This window comes from Xiphophorus maculatus, chromosome 11 (assembly GCF_002775205.1).
Source record: "Xiphophorus maculatus strain JP 163 A chromosome 11, X_maculatus-5.0-male, whole genome shotgun sequence".
NCBI lineage: Eukaryota > Metazoa > Chordata > Actinopteri > Cyprinodontiformes > Poeciliidae > Xiphophorus > Xiphophorus maculatus.
The window spans coordinates 24,714,485-24,732,763 of NC_036453.1; the positions used below are offsets into that span (position 1 = coordinate 24,714,485).

The 18,279-nt window shown below is 37.8% G+C and overlaps 1 protein-coding gene across 4 annotated transcripts in view; it reads left to right on the top strand.

Annotated features, from left to right (window-relative positions):
* abr (active BCR-related) overlaps positions 1 to 18,279 on the top strand; it is a 129,196-nt gene that overhangs the window by 61,065 nt on the left and 49,852 nt on the right. For all 4 annotated transcript variants that reach the window (XM_023342263.1, XM_023342264.1, XM_023342265.1 and 1 more), the window contains 9 exons: positions 1,333 to 1,440; positions 4,301 to 4,361; positions 8,940 to 8,992; positions 10,967 to 11,107; positions 11,285 to 11,406; positions 13,840 to 14,008; positions 17,446 to 17,565; positions 17,780 to 17,855; positions 17,954 to 18,058. In XM_023342263.1, coding sequence (XP_023198031.1) covers positions 1,333 to 1,440; positions 4,301 to 4,361; positions 8,940 to 8,992; positions 10,967 to 11,107; positions 11,285 to 11,406; positions 13,840 to 14,008; positions 17,446 to 17,565; positions 17,780 to 17,855; positions 17,954 to 18,058 — 955 coding nt within the window. The remainder of the gene's footprint in view (positions 1 to 1,332; positions 1,441 to 4,300; positions 4,362 to 8,939; positions 8,993 to 10,966; positions 11,108 to 11,284; positions 11,407 to 13,839; positions 14,009 to 17,445; positions 17,566 to 17,779; positions 17,856 to 17,953; positions 18,059 to 18,279) is intronic.

Here is an 18,279-nt window from a genome sequence, read left to right on the forward strand (position 1 = left end):
ATTTATATCTGTTTGTGCTTCCCACTCTTTCTATTTCTGGAAGTTTCTCTTCTCCTTCCAACGTTGCGCAAAAACTCACTTCTTTCTGTGATAATGAGGATTGAATCCTTATTTGTCTGGTTTTTGGGTTAAAATATTGAGCTTATTGACTGAGTGAAAGCTTTTCTGTTCGTGCTGAAAAAGACCAAATGTGTATTGAAATGTTATGCTATAGAAAAGCACACAGTACTACTTATGACTTTCTTTCACCAGTGACTTTCTGTTTGCCACTTTTCCATCACATCCTGATTTATGGGGTGCAGGATTAATAATTATCGACCTGAGCTGTCGATTTCTGCAGGTAAACCTTTTCAGAACCTTATCCCCATCTAAATTATGTGGTACATTTTATTGCTTTGTTTACAGCTAACAAAGTCCTCTGACGTTTGTTTTTCTGACATGACAAAATGTAAAAGTTGCAGGGATTTCAATACATGTGCAACGCTTTGTGTCTAGAAGAGAGATGGGAGGAAATGAAGATAAGATGGGGAGTTTAGGAACAAAAGTAACAATAGCCTCTGATTCACTCTGTTCAGTTAAATCCACTCCCATTGCTTTGATAGAGTGCAGTCAACTCTCCAGCTTCTGCATTCAAGCTAAATTGCAGGAGAGTGCATATGTACGCACTGCTGGTCTGCAGCTTGTGTTACAATGCACACACGGTGCAGCAGAGTGGGGCTGCTCTGATTGGTAGATGGGTAGAGAAAGACAGAGACTCTTTCAGTGAAGGGAAATCTCATATCTACCAGTGGTTGGACATTAAGGGATTATGAAGGGGATTTGTTGACTGTTAGTGTTTATTTTTATTTACTTTTAAGCCTTCATGCCAGACAGGATGGTAATAGTCTGTCTGTGCATCCTTAAAAAGTCTTAAAATCATCTAACAAAAATGAAGGCATTGAAATGTCTTGAACGTTATTTTAAAAAGTAAATTGGACTAAAATACATAAATCACAGATCTTATATTTTTTCTTTATAGGACTATTTAATCTCATATATTTTATGTAGTTTTTTTTTTTTCTTTTCCTGTTGGGATTTTTATGTCAGGCAAAAATTTGAGTCGTACTCGTCTTCATTGCGTTCTGTGACTCAAGGTCATTGAGGCGCCTGGTAACTAGTAGTTACTGGGCAAAAAAAAAATTAATACATTTTTACTTGAAATGCTTACTTGAATTTGACTACATATCCCTTAAGACATAAATAAAACTTTTTTTTCTGATAGTCCTACACCTTTTGGTTTCTTGTGGTCCCTTTATATTTTTCTGACTTATCTCTTTTTCCATCCTGCTTTAGGCCAGCCAGCTGGGAATTTACAAGGCCTTTGTGGACAACTACAAGAACGCGCTGGAGACGGCGGAGAAATGCAGTCAGGCCAACAACTATTTCCAGAAGATATCTGAGGTTAGTTGTTTTTTGTTTTTCTTTACAGTAAAAGTATCGGTGGGCAGACAAACATGTAACATGTCTGCAGCAACCATTGGCTTATGTACTGTAACGTTAATTAAAAACTCTGTTGTGTGTGAACAACAACTTTTATAGGTTTCTACATCACTGATTGGACAGTAAACACGTCTCTTGTTTGTCTCGGCTCCTACAAATCCTTCTCACTTAGGTGATGATGAACAGAAACAAAGAAGGGAAGCAAATAAAGTTTTCATTCAGAGAACAGCTGTTATGGGGAAATGTGCTCTTAGTATGAGGAACATGAGCTTACCTGTGTGAGTCATATGGTTGAACTATTTGACCCATACATGGACACATTAACAGACATGACAACAGTTAAAAGTTGCAGTACGTGACTTTATTAAAAACTATGTTTTTTACATTTTTGTTAAAACTGTTACCATGCCATGACAGTTTGCAATGAGACAGATAATCAGTGAAAAGATCAATCTCCTCCACCTACACTCTGTGCTATTATTGACATCTGAAGAGATGCACCACTTCCGACCAAAAACAACCAATCAGAGCCAGGAGGCGGGTTTTAGCGCTGTCACTCAACATCACATACTCACTGCTAAATGTGCTAATGGCGAAGAAACAACTCACCGTTACAGGAAAACCGTTCATCCACAGTCATCAGTGGCCATGCTAAGTAGCCTAGCATTCACAACGAGATCTGCTGATGGGGAAAAGTGTAGCGTAGCACAAAGCAATGGCAGCATGAGATTGTGATTGACGAGTGCTAAGACCCGCCTCCTGGCTCTGATTGGTTGGTTCTAATTCACACTTTCTTTTCCCCCCACAGATTATCTGTCTCATATCATACCATCACAACATCATGACAGTTTCAAAAAATATGCAAGCAATATATGTATGTATGTGTAAATATGTACTTTCAGAATATCTCGTCTTGATTTTGATATGACTTGTTGCTGTTATTTGCTGTTAATCATGGACACAGAACTTACAGAGCAGAGTCTCTGTCATTATGAGCATGGGGTGTGTGGTTTATTTTAGCTGTTCACACGAAAATAGGCCACAATCTTTAGAAATTGGCTGTTCAAAAGCATTTCAACATAACTTCCTGGCTGTGCAGCTGACACAACGAGCAACAGTATACTAAAATCAGATGTGGGGAACCTAACCCTTTACAAATTACTCAGGTCTTCTGGTTCTAGTCTGTGCTGTATCCCAAGAACCAGAACCAACATGGTGAAGCAGAATTCAGCTTCTATCCACTTAAAATTTGGGAATAAGCGTCTAGAAAACAGCAAAGCTGCTGAAACACAGAGTTCCTTTAAATCAAGCTTAAAAACCCATCTGTTTAGCATTGCCTTTTATTAGTAAATGCTGGAACATTGATACATATATTTGATGTATGTATATTTGATTTCCTTGATGATTTTGATTATGGCATTTGAAAAAATGTAATGTTTTATGGTTGTTTCATAATTGGTTACTATATTGTGTTTTAAGGTGTAAAGAACTTTGAACTGCTTTGTTACTGAAATGTGCAATACAAATAAGCCTGATTTAAAAAGGAAAAATCCTTCATCAGGATCAGATTGAGCCGTTCCTAATAAATATTACTCCCCACATTTTAAAGCTTGATGGATTACTCCAGTAATCATAATCATCAATTACCCTAAAACCAGACCTTGTTGATTTGAATTTTGGAAGCATATTTCACTGTCTGTTCATGTGAACTGAGGCTGTTCTCTGAGCTCCTATCACTACCCTGAAGCCTCGTCGTGTTCAATGTCCTGCGGCTCTTGCGATCAATATTGTGCTAAAAATACAGACACGCTAGGTGTGGATGGACAAATATTTATCCATCCATCCATATTTTATACCTGCTTTATGCTCACTGGTTTGCAGAGGGTAATTTCCACCTGTCATTGGGCCAGAGGTGCAACACAAACAGACGAGTACAAAGTCCAGCAACAAGATTATATTATATTTTAACCCTGTAGTTAGAAACACTGAAGAGAAGCAATCTAAAATATTCCTTAACTGTGGTTTAGCTTCTAGTAAATGCTAACTGCGGTTGGCTGTGGAGGAAATCTCAACAAATTAATTTCCTCAAAAAGGAAGAGACTTCCAGTTGCACTTAAACCACATCCACTGATACAGGATGTAGACGTGCTCTGATCAGGCCTTTCAAATTCCCTTCACTTGACTTGACTTGCTAGTAGAGAAAGTCATTAATCCATAAAGTTCTGCAATTCTTAAGGGAATCTTTGAAGGTAAATCTCATTAGTTCTTCAGGTTTTATTACTTATTTTCATCTGATATGATTGTTAAACTCGATTTTTTATTTGAAACCTTGTTAATGCAGAAAAATACAAGGATTGTTTTCTTTTTCATGTTGCCCAGCTGTGTTTGAATGAGACATTACTTTTGAACTGAGCAGAAAATTGAAATATTATTATATTATCCTAATTTATTCATCAAATGTTTCATTGTCTGCTTTTTACTGAAAGAAATATGCATCATAAAAGTACATTTAGCTGGTTGATGCAGTTAAAGACCAAAACAATGGTGGGAGTTCTTAAGTTCTTTGTTCTGATGCATTTGATGAATAGAAAAAAAAAGATTTCCCAGAAGTTAACTTGCTGATCACAGATCAGTGCCAAGTAAGTACTGCACAGTGTGACATTACATAAAAACTGGTAATTGTATATTTCTTTTATTTCACTTTGGTCCTTCTTGTCTTATAATCAGTCCAGTATGGTTCTAGTTTTTGTTAGCAGTTTAGTAAACATCTTAAGATTCATATTTCTTAATCATATTGTTCTTTTTCCCTGTTTCTGTCCAGACTGTTAGCGTGAAAGGACCCAAAGACTCCAAAGACTCCTCCACAAAAAGTTCTATGGAGAGTGAGTAGTGTGTGTTTCCTGTTCTTTTACGCTCCAGAGTGTGTCTATATCTGTCTGGGTTGTGAAAGGGAATCCAGTCTTGTCCTTCCTGCTTGTGTATGCAGCCGGTGGGCATCAGGAGTCAAACCGTTGTATGTGTGAACCTGCTCTCTCTCTCACACACACACACTCTCTCTCTCTCATTCTCTCACTGGCTCGCTCCTCTGCTGCCTGTGTGCCTGAGAAGGGAGGCAGTGATCTGGAGCAGAGAGTCAGAAGAGCAGAAGAGGGATATGGCGGTTCTGCTGGTGCTCAGACTGTGTTGTAGCTGCAGATCCGGTAAAGACTGCATGAAATGAGCCACTGGACTTCGACGGAGTGTTATTTTTCTCTTCTTTTTTTCTTGTACCTCTGGGATCCTGTAGTTAATGGGTGAAATAGGATTGAGCGATGAAGTAGGAGCACTTAATTAATAGTTGTTGTTTTTTTTTATTGCGCTTTCATTTTTATTTACTGACATTGCCTGTTCCGTTTAAACTGCTTTGCTAAAGATTGCGGGGAGAATGGAAGTTTCTTTTAAAGCTGTTATGTGTGCTGGACTTTGTAATTATTGTTCTTTAGAGATTCATTTTTGTGTGTTTGTTAAAAAGATTCAGATTTTCTGAGTATACTGACCTAAAAACAATGCAGGAAAAAGTAATGGTGTGTCGATGTGAGTGAATAAGTGTGTGGTACATCTGGCTGTACTTTGTCTCCACCTTGCAAACTAAATGCTGCTGCATTGAGCATTCTGCCTCAGGGTAGTTTTCTGTAACGGAGAGAGAAAGAACCCTAATGTGCTGTAAAATGTATTACATGATACCTGGGAAGTAATTAATTCATGTATTGCCAATGACACTTTCTCAATGTAGAGAAACCGTTTTATCGGTCTATTCTTGTTCTCTGTGCTCTGGCTGCACTTTATTATTGTTTACGGATGCTTATGCAGTTTGTATGCTCTTTCATTATATGTACAGTGATGTAGCATGAAGCTACTGCATATCCCCGAACAATCAGGGGTTGTCAGCAACTAAAATAGCCTCTGTTATTAATTTTGAGGCATCAGGAGGATTCCTTTCTTACATCCACCTCTTCCTGTTTCATTATGTTTTGTCACCCTGCCTAGTTTGTAAGTACATATAACATTATTTGTTCAGTCATTTTTGGAAATGCAGCATTGATGAGATGAGAGCAAAACAATTTGAATGTTATTGTAGATTTATTTATTTCAATAAATGTGGCAGTAATTAAACATTTTCCGGTTTGAAACACTTTCAACTTTGCTATTAAATTATTCAAACTCACTGTAAATATATTTGGTCCCCAGAGGTATTGTGGTCAGGTTCTCTGTTTGCTTAGGTTAGATCAGGAGTGTCAGGATTCAACTTGTTCACTTCTGATACGATACCGATATCTCAGCTTTGAGTATTGTCCGATACCGATATTAACCCGATGCGATATCAGCACGAATCATGCACACTTTTATTACTTATTTCGTAGTGTTGAATGTTAGAAAATGCTTTAGTGATATTACTCAAACATGTATGAGAACAAGTGATCCATTTATTATTATTATTAACCATTTATTTATTAATGGTTAATAATTTATTTTATTATTAACCATTTATTATTAACCATGCAAGAGCTGCTGGGCAGGAATCCTGGGTCAGACTAAATGCTGGAGCAGAATGATTCCATCGGCATTCTTATATCGGAAATTTTAAATTTACGCCGATATAATCCAATACTTGTTTTTTGTCTGAGAACGAACCGATTTGTGGTGTCAATATCAGATCGGAACATCCCTAGTTTACATTAAAAACTACCCTCTGAAAAATGAGCTGTTTGTCTCTGTTCATATAACATAAAGAGACAAAATAACTGATCAAAGTTGTTTTGTGCAAAATTATTTACTTTTTGTGTTATTTTTCATTTTATTGTCATATCTTTGCAGTCTAATTCCTCATTCAAAGATGTTTATCTTTGTTATGCACAACTGCAACTAAATGTTTGAACCATATAAAAGCCATATTTACAAAAATATATATTTTTTACATATTTGTTGAAACTGTCACAATGTCATGACAGTATGATATGCGACAATAATTTGTGAAAAAATTGCGCTCCTCTGCCTTCTCCCATGCTCCTAGTTTTAACTAGAAACAACCAATCAGAGCTCGGAGGCGGGTCTTAGCGTTGTCAATCACAAACTTACGTGACAGTGCTCACAGCAGCTTTTCCCCATGAGAGGATCTTGTTGCGAATGCTGGGCTAGTTTGCATGGTCACCGATATGGGTGGATAAGCATTTATCCTGTAACGGTAAGTTGGTTCTCCACCATTAACACATTGACCAGTGAGTATGTGATGTTGATTGACAGTGTTAAGACCCGCCCCCTGACTCTGATTGGTTGTTTTTGGTTGGAAGTGATGCATTTCTTCAGACGTCAATAATAGCACAGAATGTAGGTGGAGGAGATTGATCTTTTCACAGATTATCTGTCTCATTGCAAACTGTCATGGCATGGTGACAGTTTTAACAAATATGTAAAAAAAAAAAACTTTTTAAAAAATAAAAATTACATACTGCACATTCAAGGTTGTAGTGAGTCATATGCAGTGTCTCTGCCAAGAGCCACACAAATCCCAGAAAATTCAATTTTTGCTAGGCTTGGCCGTAATATTTATATTTTTTCAGTCTCAAATTTCATTCAATGTGGCTTTGAAAAAAGTCTGAAAAATCTTACATTTGACTTGCTGAATCCTGCAGATAAATAAATCCTGAATAAATTATAATGTATTTTTGGTGTAGCAAGTCAGTATTGCTACACCTAAACACAACCTCAGAACAAACACTGCCCTGGACATGATCTACTGAAGCTCATGTCTTGCTTTACACTCACAGTTAACCTTCCACAGATATTTTGTTGTATACAAAGTGGCCTAAAGTCATCTGATATTTCCTGCAGCGTCTGTTCCACAATTAAATATTCTTTGCCCTGGAAGTCCATACAGGATGTGTAGTAAGCCCTCTTGGAGGTGGCGACATCGCTTCACTGAGCCACAACAATTGACAGGGGCTGCATTCATGATCACAGGGTGGAGAGACTTCAAAGAACATCTGCACAGCTCTCTTGCTGAGTCTCATTAGTATTAAACAGTAGCTGTGTGGGCATATTTTAGTGAGGAGTGAATAGATGGAAGTCCCATCAGCAGATAAGGAGGGATGTTTTGCTTTCACTCTTTTGTGCCTCGTTGTGGAGGAAGTAGGAAAATGGCATAAACAAGAGAAAGAGAAAATGTTTCTGTTGTGCTGCACAGCTAAAGGACTGTAGTTGAAGCAAAGCGTAGTGGTCCTGCTCTCTGCCTGAGTGGAACAACCCTCCCCACATGCGGAAGCTTCTTCTCTGTTTCACTTGGCTAGTTTTCTTCCCTCGGGCCTCAAATGTATTGCAACTTTTTCATTTCTGAAATGGAGATTAGCTTCTTTCCTGGGTGGAACAGCATTAGCTGCTTTCCATTTGTTTCTGCCCTTGATGCTGTAGCATTGTAATTCACGACAATGTCATGTGACACAGGCTGTAATATGAGGGTGAGGCAGCTTTGACTTTTTTATTTAGTGCCTTCTGGAAGCTGGACTGCAGTGTGGGAGTCCGTAGGACTGGGGTCATGAAAATGTTTTTGTTTTTTTCTTTTCTCTGGATAACAGCTTTCATAAACAATCTGGAAATGTTGGGAATTTCACTTTACTGTTTCTCATCGGCAAAGATTTATGTTTCCAAACGTCATCCACATTATTTAAATGTTGAATCCATCCATTCATCCATCTTTTTGATCGGACATTCGTCCATTCCAATGTCTTATCACTGTAGAAGCATCTTCCATTTAATTCATCGTCAGGTTTAGTATTAATGCCTCGGTATTGGCAAAAAAATAAAAAGAATAGAGAAATTTGAAAAATTTGATTCTGGAAAAAATATATTTTAGACATTAAAAATGAGAAACAGTCATGTTCTACATCCAGAGTTGGCTTGTTTTTGTTTTTTTTCATATTTATACCACCTACCATTTCTCTTTTCTCCTTAGCGTGACTTTGTTTCTATTCCCTCCATCTTTACATTTTGCTGCGTCTGTGGGAGTGTTTCACCTCCAGCGGTCATGTATGCCACCTGCTGCTGCTGTTTCACCACCTTAGCAGCAAAGCCAACCCTAGAGAAACCAGCCGAGAGCGGCGATCAGGGGATGTCTCAGTCTTATAGCACTTTTTATAGATGTGTTGTGTTTTCTTTTCCTTAGAATGACTGCTTTTTTAGTTCTGCGTTTAGTTTAGATCATAGCAACCTCACTATGCAGAATTACTATTTACTAGTGCACAAACTTAGGAAGAAACAATCAATGAAATGTCTTTTTTTTAACCCACACATGGAAAATATCTTTTTTTTTTGGTAAGATTTTCTCGTTTAACTCTGTGAGCTGGGTATTTATTGTTGTCTGAGCTCCAGGTCTGTGACCCACTGTGTGTCTGCGCTGACTCAGACTCTCCGTCTTCTCTCCCCCACAGATCTTCTTTACAAGCCGATTGACCGTGTAACCAGAAGCACCCTGGTCCTTCATGTGAGTGCACCACAGTCACTTTCACAGCCTTAAAGGAGCAGCCCACTTAAATTTTGCGCTGGGTTATAACAATAAACACAAACTCGTATCGTGCTCCTAGCTAAAGTTTTTCCAGTGTCTTGTGAAGGTTTTCACACAGCTTTGACATTTTTACATTTTGTCAACCCTGAACTTTAATGGTTTTTTTTAATTGGGATTTTATTTGCTGGAACAAATTAGCTTGAGGCGCATGCGTAAAGTGGAAGGGAAATGATAAATGGCTAGATACTTTTATTGTGAAGCTGTGTGGGTGTTTATTTAGCTCCCACTTACTCTTACACCCTGAAATAAAATCCTATCATATTTTTCTTTTGTAGTTTCCCTTCCATTTCACAAATATGCACTACTATGTGTCATTCTATAACATAAGGTTCCATAAAATACAAACTATAGGAAGCAGTCTTGGGGATTCTGGTCTTTACCAGCTTTTAAGATTATATGAATCATATGAAAGTCAAGTGTTCAAAGCAAAAGGCCAAATCGACACTGTTGTTATTATTAATGGAACCAAAACGGCTCAACTTTTGTGTAAGGAAAAAACTTACCAGTCAGTATGATTTTTTTAAAACTCGATTCTAGACAGTGGTGCTCCGCTAATTCGGCCCCGATTTCCCTAATTATGGAAGATCAACAATCGGCCGATACTTGCATCTGAATTTGATCTTTTCCACCAATCTACATCTTCGGTCAACGTCTAAAAAATCAACCACTGTCTACTTTTGCTCTGTCGTGAGAGTGACTGACAGTTCAGCCCAATAGGTCAGGTCTGCACGTGTGCATTTATAATAGTCACCCCACTCTGTCTCTAATTTGGCAACTTTTCAGAGAAAAAAATATTGGAATCGACCAAAATCAGAATTGATCGGCCAAAAAACTGCATTCTGGGCACTTCTAATTGTAGAGCATCCTTTAGCAACAAAGACTTGAAGTGGTTGTTGCAGTTCTTTGACCTTTCTTGACGTCTCAATGCATCAGTTCTTAATCAAGATTAGGTCTGAATTTGTCAACAATTTAATTTTCTTTTTTTTCAGCCCTTCTTTTATAGATTATCTTCCATATTTGGAATGATGGTCCCACTTTTTTCCAACCCTTTGTTGTTGGAAAGATGGCCTCATATTTGACCGAGAAATCTGAGTCAAATACTTTGTTCTTATCTGACCAAAGGAAACTCTTGTGGCTCATTCAGCCAATGTTCCAAGCTTTGGTATCCTTCCATTTTCATTTATACAACAGGCATTCTCTCTCTTAAGAAAGAAAGAAAGAGAATGCCTGTTGTATGCCTGTTGTAGTAAGACTTTTTTTAAAAAGAGAATGCCTGTTGTGAAAGTTTAGTATTTAGCAAGCTGTCTGAGGCTTGTAGAGTATTGCAATGTGGCTTTGAGGTCTTTTGTTGGCTCAGACTGACAGAACACCAACCTCACAGGAAATGGTCTTATAAACCTTCCCAACAATTGCTTCTCTAAGGGTATTGTTGATGTCTTTTCAGCTTCTGCATCTTTAATAGTGACTGAAAAGGGAAACCCAGATTTGTTGTTTCCAGCCCCAAACCGGCTTGCACCTTAGATGAGCAAACATTATTCAGAAACTGTCAGCCATGGAAGCAGTTTACGCCTGTGTGTGTTTGTGGTTGTGTTACGGGAGTGCTTCACATGCATATGCTTGCATAAAGCTGGCAGAGAAACAACAAGCCTTTCACTCTGAAACGGCTTTCAGTTCATGCTGCTGTCATGCCTGCTAACCATGCAAGGAAAATTGGCGGCGCTCATTCTGGAGCGAAGGCTGTTCCAGGCTGTCCTGTCATCTACAGGAATCATCAAAAACAAGGAACTGATATTACTTTAGTGAACATTTTCCTTGTTTGATATTAAATTAAAAACTAGAGAGTAAGACTGAATGCATTTCTAGATGGTTTGATTTGTTTGTTGGCTGGAACAGGACCTGCTGAAGCACACGCCCAAGGACCACCCAGACTTCCCTCTGCTGCAGGACGCGCTGCGGATCTCTCAGAACTTCCTCTCCTCCATCAACGAGGAGATTGACCCTCGCAGGACTGCCGTCACTACGCCTAAAGGAGAGGTATGTGGCACTTTAAAAAGAAATAAATAAATAAAAACCACAACCTTTGCAACCGCATGATTCACACACAAATACAGCTGAGTCTATTCAAATGATGCCTCCCTTTGAAGTGAGCGCCTGCTACCCTGTGCGCGTTTGTAATCTGTCAGTAGGAGTTTACCTCTGGTGTTCTTCCAGGCGCGTCAGCTGGTGAAGGATGGATTTCTGGTGGAGGTGTCGGAAAGCTCCAGGAAGCTCCGGCACGTTTTCCTCTTCACTGATCTGCTTCTCTGTGCCAAGATGAAGAAGACAGCTGTGGGGTGAGTGTCATCGGTCAGACTGAAAAACTGTGATCCAGTCTCCTACTGGAACTGCCGAATGAAAAACTTTGCCTTCAGACTTGAACTCGGCTCACTCTCACATTGGAAAAAAATCAAACTTGACAAAGAGTGAATTTTAGTCTTAAAAATCTGTCTCATCCACAGACTGCAGCTGTGACAAGTGATGTGTATGTTTTATTTCTACTCCTGGCAGATTTAGATTTAAATTATTTTTCATTTAACCTTGGTGTATATTTCAGATATGGGAATGAGGTAGACATTTTGCACAAATAAATGTAAAATAAAAAGGCTTAACCTTTGGCTAGAACATAACATATACACAGTTATTACAGTGTATATGTAATTTTACATATATTTGTTATTACAATAACTCAATATTGGTTATTGAGTTGTTCTCAATAACCAGTAACATAAATCTCAACCTCTTCTTGATGATTTCGCTTTGAGGTTGGAGGATTTGTCTCTCTTAGCTTCTGCCAGTCAGACGTTTTGATGATGCTAACATTAAAAATACTCTATTAGCCTTTGTTCTCACAGCAAGTAAATGCGAAACAATGCCTGTATGCTAAAAACCCTCCTCCCAGCTCTGATTGGTTGTTTCTGACCGGGAGCGGCGTATTTCCACAAATGGTGGTAGGGCCACCGGGAGGAGGTGGAAGAATTTTTCACAGATTATTTGGCTCATAAATAGTGACAGTTTTAACAAATATGTAAAAAAAAAAAAAAGGCATTTTTATTTTGAGCTGCTTATACAGAAAAAACAAGTGACCAAAACAAATCTCTCCTCCTTTGAGCCTGACTGTTTCTTTTTGTGGTCCTCATCATCCCTCACTCCCCGCTCCGATTGTTGCCATAACTACCACGGCTGAAAGTCAACAATAATGGCCTGTGCCGTTATCTCAGCAGGCCACCTCCAAGCGACACATGGAGCAGAGCAATCATCCAGAAACTCAATCACCCTGTGTTAAATTACTGGGGATCTCTAATCCTGCTCAATTCCAAGATTATCTCTGTTATGTCATTTGATAATCATTCATGTTCATGATGTAGAAAATATGGCAAGATGTCTTGCCATGTCTGGTAACGAAGAGTTCAATTATTCCCATGTCAGACAAAACAGTGAACTAGACATACGGACACAAACTGTGAAAAAAAAAATGACATCTTTTTATAATCCTAAAGTAATGTTATGTTATAAAAGGAATTACCTGGTTGTTAGCAACTCCTTTGTCACTTTGTCAAACGCACTGCACTTAACAAAGTGCAGTGCATTTTTTTTTTAATCTAAGTAGACAAAAGAGTGTGTTTGACATTAATGTTCTTGAATGTGCCTTTTGAGAACATCCAAGATCATGACTTCAAGATCATGAATCTTCTCGAAGGGCTGGTTGTGCCAGAATATATTGATAAATCCCTTTAACAAACTGTTAAAATATTAATAAACAGCTGTGTCTACATTTAGTATGTACTACTTAAAATAAAATAATATTCAATGTATTGTATTTAAAAAAATATCAAAATCACTTATTTTGTGAAGCTACTTTAGAAACATTAGACAGAAATTTTGCGATGTTTGCGCTGATGGATGACAGTAAATGTGACTTTTTGTGACTGCATCAGTCACAAACTTTAACTTGACATCAAGTAAGGCTGAGGCAGCAGCATAGTAGACGTAAGGAATACTGACTCAATTATGCATTAGCGCTAAAAAGTGCAGGGATCTGTTGATTTTGAGTAAATTTCAGCAAAATACTTGAAGGATTTATGTAATTTGACTGTATGCAGATGAAAGCTGCTTTGATTTGCAACCACACAACTGTCATTCTGAAGGTTTTATTCATGCAATGATTACAACATGGTCATTCATTAAATGTGTTTTACTCACATGCATTTTGCTTAATTGCTTAAAATAATGAAGACAATGCGTGCTGCGAAGTTAATATGAACATGGAGTCTTTATGTATGCACTCTTGAGTAGCTGCCTGAGCAAGTGTGGCACTATAATGAATGGAGTGTGCTGCTTGACCATTTAATGCTCATTAGAGGCGCAAAACATTGCTGTCTTCAGCCCCTCATCTAGTGGAGCTAACACTCCACATCTAACATTTTCATTAATATAGATTTGTGACACCAATAGACTAAGAACAATCCATTATTCTGCAGCTTTCAAGTTACATTAACCTACTTAATAGAGACATGCTTTTATAAATGGAAAATTAGGGAATAGGCCTTTAAAAGATGGTGCTCTTATTTATCCAATTGCTTTACTCAATGGCCTTGGCTGAATATGCAAGGTACTCTTATATTCTAGCTTTAGCTAAGATGTGTAAATCATATTTTCTATTTGGCTTGAACTAATTTCTATCCATTCTCTCTGTGTGTGTGTGTGTGTGTGTTGGGGTGTGTGTGCAGTCGCCACCAGCAGTATGAGTGCAAGTGGTACATTCCTCTGGCTGATTTAACCTTCCAAACCCTGGACGACTCAGACTCCTGTCCGAGCATCCAGGTCCTGCCGGAGCATGAGATCGAAGAGATGAAGATGAAGATCTCAGTTTTAAAGAATGACATACAGAAAGAGAAGGTAAGCTTTGTTTTGTTTTGCTTTTTTCCCTGATCCAAACTCTATTTATGTAGGTCCTGATCTTTAATTCAGCTCTCAGAATGGACTGAAACTTATTTCATGTTGTAATAATACAAAAGTCCTAGATTGAGAGTTTGTTTGTTTTGTCTTTATCAAGGTAGCCTTCAGTGTTTTTATTTCAAACTGGGACTTTCCAGTTCTCATTACATCTAATCATGAGCTGAATCTTTTGCTGTTAGGAGAAAGATAAGCACAAACAAGCGAATGACAGACTTCCATGGAGATTTGTGTTTATGTAAGTGATGCAAGTGACTCCTTACTGGAACAGCTGTATCTTTATTTTTAACTGTGCTTTTGTCACCCACCCTTATGTTTGTCCTGGCAGAGTAGAGCCGGGACATTACAGACATCTAAAAATATTAAGCAAAATGAAAAAATCTTTTGTGTTTTTTTTTTTTTTTTTAGCTCCTGCTGTTGTGGCTTTCCTGCTCTGATCTTTTGTTTATGTATGATTCACCTTGGCATCCTAACTATGCAACAATTTAGCTTGATTTCCAGAACTTTGCATTTTTCCACAGGACATTGTTTGATGTTTTGCCACTATGTGGTACAAAACAATTGTGATTATGTAAACCGTGCCTGCTGATACTGAGAACGCTCCCCTTTCTACAAGCTGCTTTTTGATTGTGTTGAGTGTGGTGGAAAATAAAATTCTTGTTACAAAACGATAAGTTCTGGAGTTATGAAAGTAAAGCCATAAACAATGATTCCCTCTTATATGGAACAATGATTCACAATGATTCCATCACCACAATCACAATTTAGCTTATATAAAGTCACGCCAAATAAACTGAATGGATTTTGCGGACGCATACTTCCTGTTTAATTCATTTTGAACCTGACAAGAAGTTTAAACTAATACAGCACAGTTTGCTACGACTATCTGCCGTGATTATTTTACAGCGTTTATACCCTGAAATTGAATTAAAATCATTTTAAAGTCAAAGGAATTTTGTAATAATTTACAGAATTTTAGATTTTAAAGCTCATCCCATAGAGGTACAAAGAAATATCAAATCACAATTCCTTGTTCTAGCAATTCTTAATCAGTTCAAAATCCTCAAAAATCTATTTTAAAATGCTTATAAATCATACTTCTATTTGCAAGTATACTGCATATCTCATTACATGTTCATTCGGCCACTGTACAGCAGAGTAGTTAGCAGCTAGTTCTCTGTCTGAATAGAGCGCGCTAGCATTTAGCATGAGGAGAGCGTGATTGTTCAAGGTTAAATTTGAATGCACTTTGGTTAAGACGGCGAAGTCTATTTTATTTTAAACTCAAGTTGTAGAGATTTACAAAACATAAATGCACTATGACTGTATAGTGTATTTTATTTTTGGTCAAAGGTCAATACACTATGGTAGACTGAAGTGTGCTTAATTTTTGGAAAATTATATTTTATGCACAAACTTACTTATAAACTGATTAAATTTGATCTGGTACGGAACCTTCAAGAATTGTTTCAAGTGTTTTATTTGCTTACATTGTCTTTTGCTCTTGCCAGTCATAATTTAATCTGCATATTTTTCTTTGTGTAAACAGAAAAAATGGTTTCTGAATTAATTCATTTCTGAATGGAGTCGGCACCCTAAAACTTAGAATCTTGTGAAAATACACATTGGCAGCTTAAGTGCCGGGGATTAATTGTTTCATTTGCTAACAAATGTAGTAAATTAGTAACTGTCCCAGTTGTAAAGTTTACAGAACAGCATAAAAGGGATTTTATTAGTGAAAAGTCTGAAATGAAGGAATGTTGAGCATGTGCTCATTGCAACCATCTAAAAATAGTTTAGGCTAGATCTAAGACGTACTACTATTTTGTAGTAAGATGGAGGTAAAAGAATGTATCCCAGGATATTAACCCAGTTTTTGTTGTGGAAATGTGCCGTTGTGTCATCGCGCCTTGTTAATCCTCGTTGGTGCTAAAAACAAATCAGTTGCTAAAAAGAACTGAAATATCAGATGTTGTGACTCTTACCAGTTTCAAGTACTTTCAGTAATGCACGGTGTCATCCAGGGCGAGTTGTATCGCCGCCATCAAGAGCGGAGAGTTCCTGTTATTGCCCTCTCACGGCGCTTGGCTCGCCCACTCGGGGCACACTGAGTGGCCACTGCTGATATTTCCAGTCACCAGAGGCCGATGGAGGGAGAGATTCAGCTGATTGTTGTCTGGGAGGCTCTGAGTCACAGCTTCCTGGTGAAGACTGAGAGGATTTATTTGCTTTTTCTTTCAGTCCTGACAAAAAATAATAAAACCCTGCAGTTATGAAATGCGCTTAACGGCATAGAGCTTACGTTTTATAGCTTATCCAGTCTTTTTATATAAAGTGATTGAGAGCTGAATATGAACTGACAACATTGTTGCTGGCAGGAGATTCTTGAAAATCTGAAGAGGAACACAAGGAAGTTTTTTTTCTTTTTTTTTATCTGGTTGAAGTTGTCCTCATTTTACCTACAAACAAAGCAGATGCAGTGAAGTTATCAAATTGAAAAAGTACAAATTTCTTCTTTTTTTTCATCCAACAGAAAACACCAGGTCCTGATCTTATGAAGCATTTCTCATAACATTTTGAACGCCTGCTGACTCGATAAATCACAACCAGTATTGCGTTTCTAAGTGGTGCTTCAGACTGTAAACGACAGTGGAATGATGCATGCTTTTACCTGATTCATTTGGAAGTAGAAACATTGACAAACACACTTTAGAAAATTTATTTGAATAGGAAAATTATTTGCAAAAGTAAACCAAACTTTTCTCTTAATTTTCTCCTGTACCAAAATGTACCAAAAATACCACCAGCTTTCAGCAGGTGGTATTTTTTCCTTGCAACTTATCTACAGCAGTTGCGTTTTTTGAGATTTCAAAATTGTTTTCTCTTGCTATTATTTACATAAAGAGGCACCGTCTTCCCCTTAAATGTCTGCTTAATGCTTTATTTAAATTTTCCAGCTCTAAGTGCCGCTATTAGCTCATCAAAGCTATTTTGGAGACAAATGTTCAATTTTGGTTAGATTTTGAGCTGAAATAGTGAACATGTCAATATATTCCACGAAAGAGTTCATAAGTCACATGTTTTATTTTCTATTCTTTCTATTTATCACTTTATCTTCTCAATTCAGTTGCTAATTTGTCATATCTTTATATAAATATCAATAAATCCACAACTAGATTCATGATACAGTAAACAAAAGAAAAGGGAAAATTATCCCTTTTTTTTGGAGCTGAAGTTCTAATCAAAAGTCATGCCAAGTCTAAAAACATGCATGTTGTGATGAGTTTTGCCACTAGTAGAGTTCTGCCCCTCCTCCTTACAAACCTCTCTTATTTCAGATAACTAACCACACAGTATCTTCATTTTGTGTGTTTGTGCAGAAAGCTCCAAAGGGTCAGAGCCGTGCAGAGCGTCTCAGGAAGAAGATGAATGAGCAAGAGTCATGGCTACTCCTGCAATCCCCCACCATCCCGTTCCGCATCCACAACAAACATGGAAAGGTACTGATGGCCCAATTGTTGGCAGTTGCAATGCTCAAGACTGACCACTAGGTGGAGCGATAAACCTTTGAGTAGTTTGTGACGGATTAGAGCTAGAATCCCTAAAATCCAATTCCCAACTCTTTGTTTTTCTTATTTTCGGTGACTTTCTAAAAAAGTTTTTTTTATTTAAAATGTTATTTATTGATTAAAACATTTATGCATTTGTTTGCAGAGCTATCTGTTCCTCCTCTCTTCTGATTATGAAAGGGCAGAGTGGAAAGAAAGCATCCAGAAACTCCAAAAGAAAGGTAACTGGCTTTAATTAAACAGTTTTGTTAACAAGGATGAAGTATGACTTAATTAAAAATAAACGTCACACCAAATTTTGCTGTTTATTTTAAATCAGATCTCCAGGCTTGTATGCTAAGTTCTGTGGAGCTCCAGGTCTTGACCAGCTCCTGTTTCAAACTCCGAACCGTCCACAACATTCCTGTCACAACCAACAAAGACGGTACGACACACTCACACAAAGACTCTCTTTTATAATCTTGTGTTTAAACTCTCACATAGTTTAAATTCACACACAACGGTTTCTCCCCCCGCCCCTTCTGCACAAAAAAGACACATAGCGAAAGCTGGGGCCCTTTAGGAGATGAATCTGGGATGCAATATGTTTCTCATCTAGCTCATAGCGGCCACTGCCATGCCGAGTGTCGGCGTTAAGCCCCCAGC